The sequence below is a fragment of the Gobio gobio genome (genome assembly GCF_949357685.1).
Source record: "Gobio gobio genome assembly, chromosome: 18".
Lineage (NCBI taxonomy): Eukaryota > Metazoa > Chordata > Actinopteri > Cypriniformes > Gobionidae > Gobio > Gobio gobio.
Window position 1 is genome coordinate 20,801,497 of NC_137111.1, and position 18,766 is coordinate 20,820,262.

Here is an 18,766-nt window from a genome sequence, read left to right on the forward strand (position 1 = left end):
TTAAATTCATTTTAATTCTACATCCTTACATTCAAATTTCATTTAGATGAAATTCTGGATCCTGTTTGGTACCTCAAATTAAATTCAGGAATTGAATTGGACTTTAAACAGCATTCTCAATTAAATGATGAGTGCCACACAACCCTGCCACAAACATCTCTTTTAAATGACATTTCATTTATTACTTGCTTTTTTTTTTTCCGTAAATGGATGTGGTTAGGCTCAGATATCACTGAGTTTCGTGAATAAGGGAGTAATTGGGAATAATTTGCCTGGGTAAACTGGATTGCAAGTGTTTAGTGAATTAAATGCATGTTTGAAATAATTGTAAGTGATTACTAATTAGTACATTTGCCCCATGGTAATGTATTTCAATGGACCCATTTTCAATCTTTCCTTTTCATTTGCTCACGTTTTCTAGGTCTCCATGGCATTATGACCCACCAGCAAACTCCACAGATTCCCCTCCTCAGCTTATCACAGTGGAAGCCCCTCCTGGCGGGCGTATCAGAATATTCCCACCCACCCAGCCTTCACCTGTCTGCCCGCAGGGGCTCTGTTTCAACGGTGGAGTGTGTCGTCCCATCTCTCTCCTCAGCGGAGCCTCATCTTTCTTCTGTGATTGTCCTCTACACTTCACGGGACGCCTGTGTGAACAAGGTGAGACCTCCGGTTCTTTTTCCCTTCCACATCACAGCCGAAATGTTCTCTTCTGAATTACTGAACTACTAACCTTAACCTAACTCTAATGAGCGGTCAAGTTTGGTGTGGTGCTTTAAAACAGGACAATTCAATTGATATCATTATATTTACCTCACCTGCAAAAGCGGGATATGATCTACCACCAAGCGTTTTTACTAATAAAAAATACAGAAGCATTGTTGGAAGCAGATGCATGGTACATTTTCGGAAAGTAAAATGGAAGCCTTGCCCTGTTGTTGGACCAAGGATGACTATAAATAATTCATGCTGTGATTAAAGCAAGATCCATATAAGCAAGTTGTAATGTCAGAAACCCTTCTATCTGCTCACCTCTGAGTTCTACTACAAATGAGACTGACCCTGTCACCCGTGTTCTCCAGATTCATTTTACCTCCTCTGCCTCATGCCAGGATAAGACATGAATTATATTAAATTTTGGTGAAGTGAAAAAGTCTTTTACACAGTGAACCCAATTGATATTGACTGACACTCAACTTACTGTACTGAGCTGCCATGAAAGAATATTTTACACTTTAACAATTTGCTAAACTCTGAACTGACAACTGACTTTTGCTTTTATCAAAATCACCACCTGAGGAAAACTGAGAAAACAGAAATGTTATGCACTTCCAGCAGTCGGGTATTCATTGTAATGTGCTTCTCCTTAGTGCTAATTGCTTTTTTATTGTATTTTTCTCTAGCCCCTGCTGACTCACTGTGTTTTGCCCTGTATCAATAAGCCAATGCTCAGGTAAAGAGCTAATTTGCTGAGCTACAAGTTCATCTGTCTCTATCGATGTAACATTGAGATTCTCTGGTGGTGAGATGCCTGGCTTCAAATGAATTAAAAATCATTCATTCTTCTTTCAGGTTTTCTATTTTTGTGCAGTGCCAGGCATTGATTGATGTGTTTGTGAACAGATCTGGGCCGGGTTTCCCAATAACGATGTATCTTAGCTCTAAAGAGCATGTTCTACGAGCGAAGTTACGATCACTCGCAGCAATTCCACGTGCGTTTCCCAAAAATGTACTTAACATGAAAGCGCGAGAACGCGCTCTAAGTGCTACTTAATAGTTGCTGTCCATTTGCGAAGTTCTGAAATATAACCTTATATGGAATCGTTTCCTCTGAACGTTTCACCTAATAATTGTCATCTGATGTGGATTAGCAATCAAAACACGTCTATATAAAGCAACTACCTTCAGGCTGAGGCAAAAAAAAAACAAGGGAAAAAAAACAAGAAAAGATACCTTTAAAAAAGACGAAATAAATATCCTCATTTAATTCAGATGTGTATTTATAATTTTTTTTGTTTGTAACCTGCCCTCATAAAAAAATAAATAATAAAATCCAGTGATCATAAAGTCAGTTTCCACAATAATATTAAGCAGCAGAACTGTTTTTTTTAATCAACATTGATAATAATGAGAATATTAAAATAAAAAAAATAATAAAAAAGTGTACAATCAAAACCTTATAGTATTATCACAATGCACTTGAATAAAGTTAAAGGTGTAATCTGCCTGTTGTCCTGTAGGTGACCTCATAACTCTGTCTTCTTACGATAACCTTAGAGCTTTACGATTACTCCAGAGCACTCGTAGATCTACGATCGTTTTCAAGTGCTACTTAAGTTACGATGCTTTTGGGAAACAGACCTTAATATTAAGATCACTCGTACGATCGTTTTTACGATCAACTTAGGCTTACGATGCTTTTGGGAAACGCAGCCCAGTTCAGTTCCTATCAGGGCTTAAAAACGGAAAAAAATATCAATTGGTTCGCTCCGAGCAGAATCGATATTATAGCGTTTCCGTTTTTGCGTTCCTCAATAAACATTACTGTTCCGAAAATGGTTTGATTTGAAAAAATACCGGTTAATAACGTTATTTTAATTTAGTCTATACTTTATACAAATATGTATAAATATACTTATTTTCACTCAATAATAATATAACGGATGGTAATTAAACTTGAATATTTATTTCATAACATTTTTAAAACCACAACAGAAATACATGCATTAATTACAAAGCATAAACAGCGGACCTGTTTTGGAGCGTTAGACAATCGAAAGTGGCCCTCTTATGCCTAATTCTTTTCAGAAGAGTGATAACATTCTTTGTAACGTTACATAACTTTTTTTTCAACACGACTTGTTTTAAAAAATGTATAAATTAAGAATAAATAAACTGGATAACCATTAATGCACCGTCAACTGGTAATTTCAAAGCAAACACTGCGCAACACGTCCTTCACATAATCACGCATCACATAATCAAATTCAGTCAGCTAATAAAGCTTGATCATTTAATGCAATATAACATACCATTTAATACGAAGAATCAACCGTCTATAGAAAACATTGACCTGTATTGGCAATCTGAAAGACTATAGGAAAAATGTTTGATAGATGCTATAGCCTACTTGGATAGGCTTAAACAGAATCCATAAACTAGCCTAAATCAGTCTATTTGAGCTTAAAGTCCGAACTGCTTATTTAAACGTTCGAAAAGAATGTCCTCCAATACCTGCGCTTTCATTGTAGACCTCAGCGGGGAAAGAAATGTACTTGAGGCATGAAAATGCGCGCTCTACACTGACGGTAGATTCATAGATGACTGGTGCGCGGGCATTTCACTCACGCTTGATCCGTCAACGTCACATGCTGTACTACTCATTTCATGATTTGTCACTGCCAAATAAAAATATTAAAGAGAACGATAAAATAACGTTATTAACCGGTTAATGGTCATTTCAAATTAACGTTTCTGTTCAGAACGATTCAAATTGATTTTGATTTCGTTTTCGTTTTTGTTCCTCTTAAAATTTCGTTCGTTTCCGGTTTTCGTTTTCGTTCCTTGAACCGGTTCGGAGCCCTGGTTCCTATATAAGAAGAACAAAAGACCTTTTCAGATTAATCTATTTTCACGTTTGTTTACTACTAATTATGGAAAAAATAGGTTAGCATAAAAAGGGGCTAGTTTGATACTTAAATGCCTGAAAGGTCTTGACCATCTTAATTATATCCAACAATTGAAATTAAAACTAAATGTAAAAAACGCTGAAATGATTTTCAGTGCACTTTTACTATTTTTTAGGGTTGTCGAAAGATTAATCGCGATTAATCGCATCCAAAATAAACGTTTGTTTACACATAATGTATGTGTGTGTACTGTGTATAATTATTATGTATATTTTAGTGCTGTCAACGTTAACGCGTTAACGCATGCGATTAATTTAAAGTCCTTAACACGTTAAAATAATTGAACGCAATTAACGCAAATAGATTACAGAAATAGGCTATGTGAAGCTGCGTCATTAACGTAATTTCCGTCACACAGTTAGAGGATCTTAGAAGTCGGGACACTGAGCCTCTACAAGCACCTGTAACCCTAGTAGGAGGACATTTCCATTCTAACTCTTTAACCCGAATCTGCTTCTCTGTTTGTGATCCGGCCGTTTTAAGCCGTTAAACTCTGGGAAAGTTTTCAGTGATCCAGTAATCGAATTCATTCAAACAGTCCAAAACAGCGCTAATGTAAAGAAGGCCAGGCTGACTACAACACACATATCAGAGAGAATATAGACTCAATTTGCATTTTTAGTGATTTATTCATTCCAGTGTGTGCTTGCTTTAAAACACGAGCTCTGCCGCATTCTGCAATTGTTTCTGAAGAGCGTTTCTGGTGACGTACAGTAAGCCCGTGAGAGTCTGTTATATTGATGCACAAAGAACAAACTGTGTATGTGCACACTCTAGATCACTGATCGTACGCTGCATTCATGTACAGGCACATTTCCGTACATTTGCGTTGTTTCCACACACACTCAGGAAGGACAATGTTTGATGTGTCAAGTGTACGTTGTTGTGAGTAGTAATCGTAGGTTTATGCAGTCACAGCAGTTGATTTAGGAGTTGTTTTGGCATCTCTGTGTGGTCCTGTTTTGTATCGCAGCTTGATGTCTAAAATGAAAATGATTTCGTTGTTGTTGCTCTGTACACGTACTATACACTGTGAATTCTGTAAAGTTTTTTAATGTAATGTTTTTTTTCATGGGTGCTTAGGTGTGTATAAATGTATTATATAATATAATTATATGAACTCCTTATATTTGGTTATTTGGTGTCCTTTTGGAGTCTCCAACAATCCTTGAAGCGTACAGAAAATACAGTTTTGTGAGAATCACCCTTCAATCTGATTGTTTGCTTTTGTATATAGCAAATTATGACTAAATGTATGTGTTTAATTTGATAAATGGCGTATGCTTAATTTCACGATTTCACGAAGTATTTGCATGTATATACTTATAAAATATATATAAAATATAATTTATATTATGTATAAATATTTTTTTTAAATCTTAAATATATACATGCATGTGAGTGTATTTATATGCAATTATACACAGTACACACATGTATTATGTAAACACAAAACAACTTTTATTTTGGATGTGATTAATCGCGATTAATCGATTTGACAGCACTACTATTTTTTTGTGATAATATATAATATTTTATAATACTCTTATAATATTATAAAATATTATTATAACATTTATTTTTATAATAAAACATATTCTTTAATTTTAGTGGCATTTACTGACTGAGCTTATGTGCATTTATAACAAATTTTTATTTGATACATTTTGCCCAATTAAATAGTTTATTTAATGTTTATTGCTAGAAACTCACATTTGGGCTTTAAGTGCCCAAGTTTGGTAACACAAATTGCAAATCTCAAATAAAATGATTTAATGACCATTTGTTGAAACGAAACAAAAATAGTAAATTTTTTACTATCTTCATGGAAAGTCTCACTTAAAATAAAAAATATAGAAATGAGCATATTACACAAGCACAGACTTATGTGAAGACGTCTTTACGTTTACTAATATGTTGTATTTAAAGTGAGTACTTAAGGTACATATTACAGTTTTTCTCGGTCACGTTGGTACATTTCTTAGAACTACTTGTTCAACCTTCACATCATAAAGTCACTTGTGCACATCATAAAAGCAATTTCTCATTGTTTTGAACAAATTGCAAATGCTTTGGTACAGTCATGCAATTGATTATGTGCAACTGTCTTCTGTTTCCTACATTATCAATTGCTTATGTCATGTTTATCAAAATGTATTATACTGGTTCTCATTGAATAGTCGTACCCCTCAAAACATATAGGCATTAGTTCCTTGAATAAGTCGTTTGATGCAAAATGGTTAAACTAGTTGACATAATGTGTTGGGTATTTTCTGTACATTTCTATTAGACTTGTGTCCTGAATTGATGAATTGAGGAGGAAAATTTTGAATTTCAGTAATGAAGGGAAATGTAGATCAACCAATGATAAACTAGTTCTCTAAAAGAGCTCTCTGAGATGTATCTCACGAACCTTGATTTGGCAAGCATATATAGACAGACGACAACACTGTTACAATTTCATATAATGGAAGAACAACAAGGAAACAAACAAGGTGAGATTGAAGATGAGTAAGAATGTGTGGGGGAATGGTACCGAGGCAAAACAGTGGAAGAGGTAGAAGAGGCCAAGATTGTAGACATGTTTCTGATGAAATAAGGGCCACTGTTGTGGACAGTGTTCTCAACCATGACCTTATCGCTGAAGTGGGTCAAAAGGTACAGCCGAATGTTGGGAGAACAACTGTGGCCTCAATAATTCAAACTTTTGTAGAACAGAAGAGGTATGCAATCAGACAACGTTTACTATACTGTAATACTGTACACTTACTGTAATGCTATATTACAGTAGTCCTCTTACATTTTACATTACACAATAAAAATACTTTATAGAGACATAATGTAACACTCTTACAACAAAGTGTAACTGTGAATCCTGTCCAGTCTCTTGCAATCAATATCCCACGTAGCCTAATGTGTAAATTCGTAATATTAAAATTTTTAAAATGTATAAATGCCATACAGATAAAGTGCAGTCTTGTGAAGTTTCAATCATTGTCATCAAAATCGTAGCCATATGTTTACATTTGGAAAATATTGAGAGAGTACATTATATTGACAACATGACTAAGCATTCTGACTAAGCATCTTGTTTGTGAACAATGACACAAGGACACAAGGTCATTCTGATGGAACTGATATGTTCATTGACATAAATACTTACTTGTGAGAGATGAACTAAGGATTTTGAGCAAGTTACATGCTTCTGCAGGTAATCCATTGTGTGGTGCTGTTTGTACGAATTGTATTGAGAAATGCACATACATACACATATAGGAGGCCAGTGACAAATTATAATACTGCTGGATACTAATACTTCCTCTTAGTTCTTCTTCTTTATTTTGAATGCTAGTCCCTAACTACAGCCTTTTTTCTTTTTACAGACAAGCACATGCTAGCTTTTAATTTCAAAGCTGTGTTTTTTTTTTTTTGTATTTCTATTTTTGACAATGTCAGTCCTATATGGGAATACAATGGTTGTTCAAAGTTAATAAGACGAATCAAGGATTTGGAAAACGAAAAGAAAATGCTTCATGGTGCATCATTAGGAGTAACATCAACAGTACAACTAAAAGGACAGTACATCAACAGTAATGGTGGTTAAATAATAGTATAAGGCTTGGGAAAACAGGAAAAAAAGAAGTATGGCAAGGGAAGAAGAAATAGATTTCAGCTGCATTTAGTTCCAAAATGTAATTTCAAATGACCACTTTCAATTAATTTGTGGTCTTTGGCATTGTTTTGTTTGTACACAGAGCAGCTTGAATATTATTCCCTAATTGTATTGTTTCTGTTCATATATCATGTTTAATAGAAAAACAAAAACATAAAACAGCATGGAGTCCTTTATGATTTCTAAAATGCTGTAAGGTTATAAGTTAGTGAGAGGCTGTCAACTCATCCTTCGTGTCACTATAATTTATTCTCCTCATAATTACCCCGCCCCGATGACCAGCTAGCATCAGCAAACATGTCATGGCAAAAATGCGGAAATATCCTGAGGGTGAAGGGTTGATGAAGATGAGAGGGTGTCTGTGACTTCGTGATGGAAAGGGAGTGATAGGGTCGCACTGAATCTCTTCAGTGTCACATTACAAATAAGAGGACAACTGACCTCAGAGATGATACACGTTTACGTTTTGTGTGTTGTGTGGTTGAACCATAGACTTTAAAAGATGGAGGACGTGTCTGCACTTACTTCCACTGTAGAAAAACGAAGCCAAAAATATCCCAGAAACTATCATTGCCGTTTATGTCATTCAGAGACCGAGTCTGTACAGTAGTGAACCTGAGGTTGAGCCACAGTATCAAGGTCACGCCCATACTGCCGCTCCCGCAGACACGATCGCAAACACCGCTGTCAATCATGACGTTGCACACCATTTATATAGCATAAAATAAAAACTTAATGGGAAAATGAGCACTTCAAACATTCATCAGCATGATAAGAACTACCCTTTTTTTTTTTTGGTTAGCGTCCCATTTGATTACATGGAGAGGGTGGGGTTTAAGACCTATATGCAGCCAGCCACCAGGGAGCGATTTAATCGTTTTGGCTTCACTTTTTAGGACGTGTGCGACACACTTTGGTTGAATCGACAAAAAGCTGTTATGATGGTGTGGCATAAATTGGACCACAGACAGAAACACTTTTCTTTTGTGGAACAAAAGTTTAACAGTTTAACCTGAACAACAAATCGATATCCCGTATCGCTCCCGAAACTGTCACTTTAGAAAAAATACAAGACATCGACCGGTTGTTTAGTTAAAACTGGTGGAAACAACTCAATCAGCACCACTTTTTATTCACTTTCCCAATCAACATGAATTTGAAATGACTTGAAATAAGGAATTGACCACTCGTTGACCGCTTGTTTGAATTAAAGGTACATCCCGTGTCCATCTTGACTACTGTGAGGTTTACTGTTAAAGTCTATTTCTACTGTAAGTTAATTACAGAGAGGGCAAAAGAGATTTATGGACATTTTTATGTGATTTCTGCTTCTCTGTGATGTCTCCCTGGTGGGACTTTTACAACTCGAGAGTGAAGTGAGTGTGTTAAATCAGCCGCAATGTTTCCTTGCTGTTCATATTGGGAATCAGTGCTGGGTGGATGAAGACTTTTTTTGTAATGTTTCCCCATCACAAATGCGTCTAGCTAAATTATTATAGTCTCAGGTTGTGGAAACTCTAGTTTTTTGCTTTGCTGAGTTGTATATTATAAGTATTGAAATATTTGCTTACTTAATGAAGCTTTTAAGCAATATTTGTTTAGATATTTTTTTAACTCCCTTCTCATAAGGCACGCTGGGATCCAAGGTTCCCTTTCGTTCAGTCACTACGACGTACGTTAGTGACTAACGAATGGGGGTTTCGCTTAGAAGCCAATCATCTTCATCGTATTCAACAGCGCCCAATGGCAGTGCGAATGCCATGGGCATGCGGAATTTGCATGCGTAACTCCGCCCCACCTCGTGGGTATATAAGGAAGTACGCTGCGAACATCGCATTATATTTCTGCTTTGGAGCCAAGAGGATCTCTTCACTCCTACAAGCCTGAATTCTGAAGTCTTCTCTTCAGTCTTCGAGAGACCAGCGGTTCTCCAGGGTGTTGGTGTTACGGCGCGTTCCAGCGATCTCATGCTGCCTGCCTGCTGATCTGTGCAGTGATCTGCAACAGCTGTGTGTGTGTTTCCCGGGGCGCTTCGGCACTCTGCAGAGCTTTCCTCTCACAAAAAGAGCTTGCGCGTGGCACGTCTTTTTCAAGACGGTTCGCCCGTGCACTTCCGGGTGCGATCGATCTCCGTTGCTGTCTATGGGCACATTCACTGCTCGATGTGTTTGGGCTTCAGCACGTTCGGGCAGTGTTTGTGGATGCGTCATGTTCCCACTGCGGGAACGTGACCATCGCGATGTTGCGGTCGAGACTCAGTGATCTCCGTGAGGAGAGAGAGTCCCCTCTGCCACACCCCAATCTACCGTCTCCGAGTGAGGCGGTACTTTGGCTGGTGGCCAGGGTGACCTGAGTGCGGTGCCGTGGTATTAAGAACCCCGACGATCATTCCTCGGGCCACGCCCCCTCTTGCACATTGCTTAAACCCGCAAGTGTTGGACTGAAACAGCGGCCCGTTTCTGACGCCTCGTTCGTTTCGTTCACGCTCCAGATAGCAGTGAGATGTCGATCGCCGCATCCCAAGGTGGGCTGGAGTCCTTTGGGGATGACGATTAGGAGTTGTGCTCCGCCTCCGGGTGTGTCAGCGCTGCCTGATCCGACCTAAGGTTGACAGCCATGTTATCTCGGGCAGCCGCGAGTCTCGCGCTGGTGTGGAACTCCGCCCAGTCGCGAGTGCTCGTGGTTGCGCGATTGGTTTTTGGGGACGGCACCCGACAGCTGTTGGGCCCCGCCCCCAATGCCTTTCGCTCCCGAGGTGCATGAGGAGATCACGCGGTCCTGGAAGTCCCCGTGCTTCCCGCGATCGTTTGGTGGCCTCCTCCGCCTTCTCTGCCCTTGATGGGGCCGCGGCCTAGGGTACACTGGGGCCCCCTCACCCCCACTGTTGAACTCTCTGTTGCGCACTACGGTGTCCACAGAGGGCTTGACGTGGCGTGGTGTGGCTGTCCTAAGCACCCTCCCAAAGCCTGTGGGCTCGTCTACTTCGGTGGCGTGGTCCTGCAGAGCTACGGGCAGGCCGCCGCCCCTTTGCACATGCACAAGGGTGGAGCCGACCCAGGGCTCTTCATTGAGCTGCGTGCCGCGACTGATCCCGCCCCCGGGCGGTGAAGGTGGCCACACGCTCCCTGGGTCGGGAGATGTCCACAGCTGTGGTCCGGGAGAACACCTGGCCTTACCTGGTGATTTGGAGGACGTTGAGTGGGCCCGCCCCCTCAACTCACCCATATCCCAGGCTGGCCTCTTCGGCGGCGCGGCTGGGAACTGCGCCCAACAGTTCTCGGCCGCCCCAGAGCAGACTGAGGCTGTAACACGTACTGCCCCGGCGGCCAGCTGCTGCACCAGCCGCCGGCTCAGTCGCCTCAGTCCGCTCGCCGCCGAGGGCGCCCTCCCTCTTCCCGCCCGGCCCCAGCAGCAGCCTTAACCTGGGCCACGCCGTGGAGGTGGTTGAGGATGTCGCCCAGTCCGCTCCCCAGCCTGGTTAAACGCCACGCTGGAGGTGGACAACTCAGAGATGGGTTCCAGTTCTTCCCAGGGGATGGTAGCAGGGCCTCTCCTTCCCCCGGTGGAGGGCTGGGGGAAAATCCTTCCGCTGCTGGCCCCCGGGCTAGCAGCGCTTGGGAAGAACTCATGTTCCTGTCTCTGAGGACCCAGAGACCGGTGATGACAGTGCGCGCCACCCACGGGTCCCGCCACTCGCATCCCTCTCTGTCGCCAGCCTCCTGGCAGAGCAGACCCCAGTGGAACGCGCGTCCTTCCCTGGTCTCCTCTGTCAGGACGCAGCCGTTAACCGCACCCCCACACCGGGACGCTCAACAGCCTCCCTTGTCCGGGTCGGTAACGCTGCATCGCTGCCCCACTCCGGGTACACCTGTAGTCCGATTGACCCCGCTGGTGCAGTTCCTGGGAGCCTGGCTTCAGATTCCAGGGCTGTCCCGCTGGGTCGCGAAGACAGTCAGGTGCGGCTACGCGATTCAGTTCGCGCAGGTTCCTCCCCGCTTCCGGGGAGTCCGTTCCACTATGATCGGGGCTAATGCCCCCGTCATGCGAGCGGAGGTTGCCACCCTACTGGCGAAGGGTGCGATCGAACCTGTCCCTCCAGCCGAGGTGAATTCCGGGTGTTACAGCCCGTACTTCATTGTACCCAAAAAGACCGGTGGGCTTGACCGATCCTGGACCTGCGCGTCTTGAACCGTTACCTCCACCGGTTTCCGTTCAAGATGTTGACAGCGAAACGCCTTTTCGAATGCGTTCGTCCAGACGATTGGTTGCAGCAATCGACCTGAAGGACGCCTACTTCCATGTCTCCATTCTACCTCGACACAGACCGTTCCTACGGTTTGCTTTCGAGGGGCGGGCATATCAGTACGCAGTTCTACCATTCGGGCTATCTCTGTCCCCTCGCGTCTTTACGAAGATTGCCGAGGCAGCCCTTGCGCCCCTTCGGCAGCACGGGGTTCGCATCCTGAACTACCTCGACGACTGGCTCATACTGGGTCACTCTCGAGAGCAGGTTTGCGGACACAGAGATTTGGTGCTCCATCACCTAGCCCGTCTGGGCCTTCGGGTCAACTGGGAAAAGAGTAACTTTGCCCCGCGCAGAGGATCTCTTTTCTCGGTATGGAGATCGACTCGGTCGCCATGTGCGCGCAGCTTTCGAGCGAGCGCGCGCGCAGTCTCTGCTGACTTCCCTTCGACAAGTCGAGGGCAAGAGTGCGGTTCCACTGAAATGGTTTCAGAGGCTCCTGGGGCATATGGCATCTGCAGCCGCGGTAACGCCGCTCGGATTGCTTCATATGAGACCGCTTCAGCACTGGCTACGCGATCGAGTCCCGAGATGGGCATGGCGGTCTGGCACGCTCCGGGTTCAAGTGACTCGGGCCTGCTTACAGACTCTCTCCCCGTGGTCGAACCTCAGTTTTCTACGGACCGGAGTGTCCTTAGAACGAGTTTCCAGGCATCTTGTTGTATCAACAGATGCGTCATCCATGGGCTGGGGTGCCATGTGCAATGGACAAGCAGCCGCGGGCTCCTGGATAGGACCCCAGCGCTTTCTGCATGTCAATTGCCTCGAGTTGCTGGCAGTACGGTTCGCCCTGCACCGCTTCCAAGCGCTGCTGAAGGGTCAACATGTACTAGTCAGGACAGACGACACGGCCGGGCGGTCTACGCTCCCGCCGTATGTCTCAACTCGCCCGCCATCTCGTTTTTTGGAGTCAGAAGCATCTGAGGTCACTTCATGCTGTCCACATCCCGGGAGTCCTGAACCGTGCAGCCTACGAGCTCACGGCTTCAGCCACTTCCTGGAGAATGGAGACTCCATCCCCAGACGGTCCAGCTGATATGGGAACGGTTCGGCGACGCACAGGTAGTCCTGTTGCCTCCCAGGACTCTTCCCATTGCTCCCTGTATTATTCCCTGACCTATGGTCAGCACGGATGCACTGGCGCACAGCTGGTCGTCGGGGCTACGCTATTATGCGTTTCCCCCAGTGAGCCTTCTCGCACAGGTACTGTGCAAGATCAGGGAGGACAAGGAGCAGGTCATGTTGGTCGCCCCGTTGGCACGGCCGGACCTGGTTCTCAGAACTGCTACTCCTTGCGACAGCCCCTCCCTGGCCTATTCCTCTGAGACTCCTCACTCAGAGACGGGGCACCTTTTGGCACCCGCGTCCAGCGTTCTGGAAGCTCCACGTGTGGCTTCTGGACGGGACGCGGCTGGTTTGAGTAGCCTCCACCTGCGGTGGTCGCTACCATCACTTCCGCTAGGGCAGAGTCTACATGACACCTCTATGCGTTGAAGTGGGACCTCTTCGTCACATGGTGCTCTTCCCGCCAGGAAGACCCCTGGAAATGCCCGATCGGGTCTGTGCTTCGTTTCTCCAGGAGGGGGTGGGACGAAGGCTGTCTCCTTCCACCCTTAAGTGTACGTGGCCACAATATCTGCCTACCACGATCTCCTGGGAGACAAAAAGGTAAGTAGCAGCACGACCTGATCATCAGGTTCCTGAGGGGGGCGAGGAGACTGAATCTTCCTCGCTCTCCTCTCGTTCCCTCTTGGGACCTCTCAGTAGTCTTAAGTGCTCTGTAGAGGCCTCCCTTGAGCCTTTGCGGTCGGCCGAGATTAAGCTCTTGTCTATGAAGACGGCTCTGCTGACCGCATTGGCCTCGCTTAAGAGGGTCGGGGACCTGCAAGCATTTTCGGTTGACGAAGCGTGCCTTGAGTTCGGGCCGGCTAACTCTCACGTGATCCTGAGACCCCGGCCCGGATATGTGCCCAAGGTTCCTACCACTCCGTTCCGAGATCAGGTGGTGAACCTGCAAGCGCTGCCTTTGGAGGAGGCAGACCCAGCCTTGGCATTGCTCTGTCCAGTACGCGCTCTCCGCGCCTACGTAGACATGACGCAGTGTTTCAGGACCTCAGACCAGCTCTTGTCTGTTATGGTGGAGAGCGGAAGGGAAGTGCTCTCTCAAAGCAGAGGTTGTCTCACTGGATAGTGGACACCATTGTTTTGGCTTACCAGCAGCAAGGCCGACCATGTCCCCTTGGTGTGAGGGCACACTCCACCCGGAGTGTGGCCTCCTCTTGGGCTCTAGCGCATGGCGCCTCGCTAACAGACATCTGCAGAGCTGCAGGCTGGGCGACACCCAACACATTCGCCAGATTCTACAATCTCCGAGTGGAGCCAGTGTCCGACTATGTACTCGCCCCTTCGGGTGGCCGGTAATGGACCAGGCTCAGGTGTCTTCGCTTGCTCGCCATTCCACTCCCATGACTGGATACGTGCGATATTTTCCTCAGGTGAGCTCCCCGAGAGCCCTGAGCTCCTCCAGCACTGCTTACGCCGACATCAGTTCAGTCTGCCCTTTCGAGCCCAGACCCTCATGTCCGGCCAGGTGCTCCGTGTGCATGGTTCCCCTCCGGCGACCCCCACACGAGTATTCCCACCGTAAGCCTCCTCAGTGAGCAGGTGTCTTCCCTTGGCAAGTCCCTGCCACCCCTAGGGTTAAAAATCCACCTTCGGCTGGTACCCTAGAGATCTTCCATATGCAACCCTCAGCAGGTCATATGTGTATTCTCTAAGTCCTCCCTACGGTAGGCATCTTGGCATTCCCTCACTGGGATATGCTTCCCAGTGTACCTTGGTAATCCTGTGATAAGTGGGAGTCCTAGGGCTTTAACTGGCGGGATCTCACACTTACGCAGGGCACTGGATGACAGCTGAGTGGCGTTGTTGAATAGGATCCCCCATTCGTTAGTCACTAACGTACGTCGTAGTGACTGAACGAAAGGGAACGTCTCGGTTACGTATGTAACCCTCGTTCCCTGAGGAGGGAACGGAGACGTACGTTTCCTTAGCCACGTCAGCTGTGCTGCCTGGAACGCGGAGTTCAGTCTTGGCTCCTGCAGCAGTAACATAATGCGATGTTCGCAGCGTACTTCCTTATATACCCACGAGGTGGGGCGGAGTTACGCATGCAAATTCCGCATGCCCATGGCATTCGCACTGCCATTGGGCGCTGTTGAATACGATGAAGATGATTGGCTTCTAAGCGAAACCCCCATTCGTTAGTCACTAACGTACGTCTCCGTTCCCTCCTCAGGGAACGAGGGTTACATACGTAACCGAGACGTTTTCCTTTTCATCTATTTTTTTTTTGTCTTCTCCTAATGCATTAGGTATCATGAACAACAAACAGTACAGTTACAATATTAATTTAGGATAATATTCATTTCTACATATATTAATACATTTTTGTTTTTGTTTTTACATCTTACATTTTCCAGAATACATTAATATTAAGTATGCACTGCTGTAATGTACACTGTTTAATATTTTGAAAGAAGACTCAACAAGGCTGCACTTATTACAATTTCAAAAAACTATTTTCTCTTTTAATATTCTATTTTAAAATGTAGTTTATTCCTGTGATTCTGGTCACATGATCCTACTGATATCATTGTTGAAGTCTGCATTTTTTCAGCATTCTTTGAATAATAGAACGTTAAAAAGAGCAGCATTTATTTGAAATAGTTATCTTTTGTAATATTATAAGTGTAATTTTTGATCAATTTAATGCATCCATGTTAAATAAAAGTATTAATATTATTTATTTTATTTTTTGTAACATATTGTATATTGTGATCAAATATGAATTAACAATACATAATCGTATAAAATATTAACATGAACCTAGATTAATAAATGTATAAATAAATAAACTAAAAGATAACAAACTGAATCTTATTGTAAAGTGTTACCGGTTTATGCAAATGCTGTACACTCAGTCCTACATTAAAGTCAAGAATATAGTGAACAAAATACAACACATATACAAGTGAAATTTGAATAGTCAAAAAAATACGATGTCAGCAATGTTCCTAATGACAAGTTGTCATCAAGATGAAATGAGTTTATTTGCCTCTCAGCATTTTTCACGGCTTGGTCAGATCGTGCCCTCCTTTGGGAGCTACGGATGCACATGTGCCTTACACCTCAAGAGTAATAATACAGACAGGGTTTGGTGTCAGGGCATTAGTATATATACAAGATGGTTTTCTCTGCATAAAACTGCTCGGCTTGCTTTTTGACTTATTTTGGGGCATAATCTTGACACACGAGTCTCTAAAGGAGGAAAGAGCTCCGTGCTGCACATACTGTATGGTGCACAATGTATTTCGGAGAGTATCTACAGCTGTCCGTCACTTTGTCTATTTACCTGTTTCATGGTTAGGTTTTTTGCAGGGACTTTGTTCATTCAGGCATTTATTGATAAAAACGAACCGTCCGCGAGGAGTCTACAGTTCTATAAAAAGCAGGAAGGCAACCGGTGACCTCTCTTGATAACTCACTCAGCACTTCCGTGCTCTTACGCCCTTTACTCAGCACCTCTGCCATTTGTTCTCAAAGTGCTAATTTGCAGATAATTAAGTAATCCACTGAAATGTTATTTGTCCCTCTGGGCACTATGCAAAGCAAGGGGGTTGCTATATTCGGGGCTGACTCATTTGTAGTCCCCCCCCATGGGAAATATCACATAATCATGTAGACACTGTATTAAAAAATTCCTTCGAGCTTTCTCGGTTCAAGTAAAGTTGTGCAGATTTTACACTTTTTTTTTTCCTTCTGTTGACCACGCGACAGATGCGTCCTTTGTTTCTGTTCATACAGTAGTGGCTAAAAGTGATGTCCAGCCTAGGAAAATTGACATCTTTACCCTTTATTCAAATATTATAAAAGATGTGTTAGAGTTTTTGTAAGCATATTGCATGGTTGTGCTGCCTTGGAGTCAATTGTTTTATGTGTGATAACGCAATGAAACGTGCCAAATTGTGCGGACATAATTTTTGGCCAGGCTGCCATACAGAAAAATTATGAGCACATGCAAAAACAAGAGAGAACCCACAAAATATTAATAAGCTTTAGCTGTAGGTTGCCTTTTTTGCCAAATAATTTTGTCAGATAAATACCTTAACCAAGTTTGTGTTTAAAAATGTATGTATATCTTCCTCATATTTTGATGGTTCAAAACTTGTAGGGTCATTAAAAACAAATCTCCTCTCAATACGTTTGGCCACTTGTGGACTGAAAAAAATATATTACTCAGAAATTAACAACAAAGAAACTTTACAAAGAAACAGCAACACATTGAATTAACCCATTACATGCGACCCAAATCTATATCTAACACGGATGGATCTCTACCTGTCACGATAATATAAAACTCTCCTGATATAAGAGTAACATTTACAGAATAAAATTAAGCATATTTTGTTACCTATTAGAGCTTGGAAGGTTTCAGTTTAAGCAGATGTTTTATACCATCGCTACTGTCCTCATTTTCCAGTATTCAGCATCTGGCTCATATTCGCAATCTTAAACACATTCTCAAAATGATCATTTCAAAATCAAAATTTTGAACATAATAAAGATAATAGAGCATAACATAATAGAGCGCAGAACATATTATACACACCTCGGGATCGTTAGCGACCCTATACAATTTTTACAAAAAATGAGTGCGAAAACACGCATTCTTTTATAATTGTATAATTTGTTCTTGTTATATTGTTTATAATGAATTGATTGAGGAATACTAAGAAGGTTGAATTGAATTTAAAAAACTGAAAAATGAAGTAGGAGGAGGGTAGTGAATGACGTACCGGGTCACTAAAGATCCACAGTAAGCCTTTAAGGGTTAAATGTTTTTAAAAAAATGGAAGTAGAAAGACTTATTTCCTTGTAAAACATACACTAATAATTGTTGTTTTATTTACAACTTCGAAAAATATGTTTTTACAGTGTATACGGAGAAACATTGTAAATCAGTTAATTTCATCGCTTATGGTGCAATATCTGCTGTTTGCTGCATCGAAGTTGTCTGTAATGCTCGAGAAAAAGGCATTGTCACCTTTTTCAGCCAGTCGTTTGCTTTTCTTTCCCTTCGCCTATCCATCAAGACTGTTTCTGTGCTTATCTCACGGTTCATCAGCCTCGTAAAACTCCCCCTTAAACAGCAGCCCTGAGAGTGTGCACTATTTTCTGCTGAGTTAGAGGAATCGGGAAGCCGTTTGAAAGGCTCCTTCGGTCTGACTGCAGTCCAATCTGCGAGGAGCGCTGGGAATCGCTCGGTTTGCTTGGCCGCTTTCTGAGCCTCAAACTCTGTTTGGTGGTGGCGGCCCTTCTGGGTGCTGGAAGGAGGTGGAGTCCGAGGGCTGTTTACTTGCTGACAAAGTTTTTCGATGCAAATTACTATGAGTTTAGGATATGACAGAGGATCCTCTCTTGCTTTAGTCTGAGTCAAATTGGTGTTTGCCGCTTGGCACAGTGATTATTGTCACTGTTGGTGCTTGATGCAGGGAGCGGAAGAGTAATATTCTCTGGGGCAACAGGCGAGATTAATCCTGGTACACAAGTGTGACAGATTCTTCTGGTTCTACTAAAGATTTACTGTCCGTCCCGAAAATCTGATTATAGACATGTTTATGAAGTGAAAATGGCAAATTCTGCTACAGTATTATGTAGATACAGTGCATTTATCATTACTCATTTTTAAGCAAGACTATAGGGGATAGTCTGATTTTTTCTTTTATAAAATGTTTGTTAGACACAATTTGAAAGCTCAGGCTTTGACTTGAATGTGCATCTGTGGTTTAACAATAAAAGCAGCACAGTGTCATAAATGCAGATCTGAAAGGTCAAAAGGGTCATCAAAGACTTATTTTTCACAGGATGCTTGGGAGGAAATCTTGTCTCTAACTGTTATTATTTTCAGGATGGATGGTTTGCAGTCAAGACATTGACTAACCAGCATCTGTAACAAGCAGCTAGACACAATGTTAGACCCAACCACTTTATCACGCTGATCATAATGGATTATCTGAATCTCTGCATCTGCAATGACAA

The 18,766-nt window shown here is 43.0% G+C and overlaps 1 protein-coding gene across 1 annotated transcript in view; it reads left to right on the forward strand.

The window, feature by feature from the left end:
* Positions 1-435: 435 nt before the first annotated feature.
* Positions 436-18,766, forward strand: part of LOC307141793 (protein eyes shut homolog) — a gene marked incomplete at its 5' end in the record, with an annotated part of 116,746 nt that continues 98,415 nt past the window's right edge. Inside the window, one exon of the mRNA XM_079842247.1 lies at positions 436-660. Within this exon, the coding sequence (XP_079698373.1) occupies positions 436-660 (225 nt within the window). The remainder of the gene's footprint in view (positions 661-18,766) is intronic.